The following is a 2,905-nucleotide window of genomic DNA, read 5'->3' as shown; positions in this document are numbered from 1 at the left end:
TGTCGCATTTGACCCAGATGATTTTCGTCTCTAAACATTGTCATCAATCTAAATAATCTAGATCTAGGTATTATAAATCTCAAGCTGCCGAAGCCTGAGTGGAGAGAATAAAGGTTTCTTAGACTGCATATGATTCATTAATATTATAAGAGCCTTCAAGAGAAATTCCCCCATGTCTATAAGCAGAAAATGATAGTTGCATATTCAAAAAATAAGAACTTAAATGATAATATTGTTCATAGTAAACTAAAAACAATCAGTACATAACAGATACTATACTTCTCGCCCATCGGGCGAGTTATTTGTTTTAATTTCAGATCAGAATAAGAACAAAAGAAAACCCAATATCAAGACCCTTAATCCTAATTTTTAAATAAAGTGTCTGCTCCACCCTAGGCCTGTACATTTGGGAGAATCAAACCCTCCCTTCCCCGAAATCTATTTTTCATTGGCACTCGGCTTAAGCTTCTCTTGCTTCAACTTTCCGTGCAAGATGTGCATCCCGCGCTGTTTGATGTTCTTTGGTTAAACCGTCTGCCTTTTTAAGATTATCATACAATGCGCAAGAGTCACACATATCTTTACTAGGTTTATGGAAACCCAAATTAAACTTTTCGTTGAATATTTTACGATAAACATTTTCCTTTACGGGTTCCATTCCACGATCTCCACATGACTCATTATAAAGTCTGTACATCATTCTAATGTTCAACGTTGGTTCGAGATAATCACGTTTCGTAGAAGAACGACAGTAGTGACTGTCAACTTTCGGGAATGATCTGATATACTCCTCGACATCATTAACTTTATCTGGCATGGTCTTGTTGACCGGCTCATGAGAAGGACCTGGTACAACAACTCCACTCTCGGAGTAATCTATATTGTACCGAACCATGTAGTCAAATATATCCAGTGTATTAAGAAAGAACACTTTGCACCCAGTTACTTTAGTGTTCTGCTTAGGTAGCATGTACAATGTAGGTCGACTGTCTCTTACTATTTTCAGCGAAACACCTCTTTTTAGCAAAACAGCACATAGTCATGTGCAACCACAAAATCCCTTCTCCTCGTCTTACTGTTCAATTTCCAAAAGTCCGAATGGATTTTTATTCCTCTGATATTTTGTCTGTACAGTTCCGTTTGCATGTGCAGGTTTCTATTACTTTTCTCCCATGACTATCACCGTGTTTATCTATCTAGCCGGTGTTGACTTTGTGCCTTTTTATCTCTTTCTTCCACTGACTTTCTTTACGTTTATGTTTCCTTGCTCTCTCTGATTGCGCTGGTAGAGCCTCAATAACATCTTGGCCGTTGTGTTGTGCTTGTAAAAGATCTAAAGCATTGTGACTGTAGTCGTCGGGTTGCCCTGGTATAGGTGCAAAATCTTGGGAGGCAGCACGTACCCTAATGTGGGTCAAATCAAAAATAGGCCTACATTGTTACGGACGGAAATCACACACAAAATGTCAAAGTAAAATTGTTTTAATTAACTTAAAAAACAAAATTGTTTACTAGTTTATTAAGATTACCATACTTCTTAAGAAAAAAGAGTGGAAAATCATTTAATGAGTTTATTTTCAGAGTCATTTGGTTTTATGTGAGTGTCACACAAATTTACTCATTTGACAGCACAACAACTTTGGCGAAAGTCTGTGAAGTCTTTGGCCAAAATTAAAATATTTCAGCACTTTTTAATAGTCAAGTAAATAAACTTTTATGTGATGTATACAGAAGTGTAAAATTATTAATATTTTGTATGCCATTTGTTGACAAAGTTGTCCTTTGGAAATTTTATAAATTACTGAATTCCGTCCGTAACAAAAACAAATTGGGTAGGTAATCAAAATCTCAAAAAAATTTGTGATTAAAAGCAATTTTATCTTCAGGATTTGTGTTTTTTGTAGCCTAATTGTGTATATTTTTTGTTGAAAAGATTATATTAATGTAGATTTAATTTCATAATTCCATGCTCAGACTGACCAATTTCTGATTTGACCCATGTCTATGTCAGGGATATTATCATCATCTGAATCTGATTCTATACTATTATCAAGGTCTTCCTCGAAATCCAAGTCGCGATCATCATTGATGTCTTCGTCATCCGATTCTGCAAAACAAATGAAAAACTCTGTCTGATGGTTGAGTAATTTAGTGAACCCAGCCCTCATTGTAGGGTAGGTTGTAAAAAGCCCTGTAAGAAGGTGAATTTTGATATACAAAATTCATCATGAGCAGACCCAAAATAGTAAATATAATTTGCTATTAATCATGGTAGGTATTAATAGCCTAGTAGCCTAGATGAGGCCGAGGGGCAATGCAGATCACTGTTTGGCCTAGGAACAGAGATTCTACGACAATGAGATACATTATTACCTAAATCTTGACTCAACATTGATCGCTTCCATCATTTTCTCCAGAGGTATCCTTGAAATGCGTCTTCGATGCATGATATCAGCGAAGGAATGCCCGACAATTAATCATTGACTAAATAGAGGGCAGTGAGATCATTAGGTGACGTCATTAGATGGCAGTGACATCATCAGTACTATAAGCCGCCGAGTTGAGATTAAAATCTGTCACATACGATGTTTTTGCACTGAAAAAATTTGTTATTATGTCAGATACGTTTTTAACGCATGCGAGGTTCTCCGAGTGTTATACGAGTAACAATCTGCATTCAACTCATATTTGACCAAATTGTCACGATATTTTTGCTCTGAGCCAACAAAATAAGCCAAGACAAAAAAATATTGACTACCCACCTTTTGGTTGACCAGAGGCAATCAGACTGTAAGCTGTTGGCCCTCTTGAATACTTTCTACATATAGATTTAGGTTACTGTCACATACGATGTTTTTGCACTGAAAAAATTTGTTATTATGTCAGATACGTTTTTAACGCATGC

At 36.1% G+C, this 2,905-nt stretch overlaps 1 protein-coding gene across 1 annotated transcript; it reads right to left on the bottom strand.

The window, feature by feature from the left end:
- Positions 1–460: 460 nt before the first annotated feature.
- Positions 461–895, bottom strand: LOTGIDRAFT_171075 (hypothetical protein; the record flags this gene model as incomplete). Its single annotated transcript, XM_009046940.1, has 1 exon — positions 461–895. The coding sequence occupies one exon, from the start codon at positions 893–895 to the stop codon at positions 461–463; it is 435 nt and encodes a 144-aa protein (XP_009045188.1).
- Between the last annotated feature and the right edge of the window lie 2,010 nt (positions 896–2,905).

The sequence above is a fragment of the Lottia gigantea genome, assembly GCF_000327385.1.
Source record: "Lottia gigantea unplaced genomic scaffold LOTGIsca_109, whole genome shotgun sequence".
In the NCBI taxonomy this organism is placed as follows: Eukaryota; Metazoa; Mollusca; class Gastropoda; family Lottiidae; genus Lottia; species Lottia gigantea.
The sequence above is the reverse complement of the archived record's forward strand: the minus strand, read 5'-3'. Positions and strand labels throughout refer to the sequence as shown.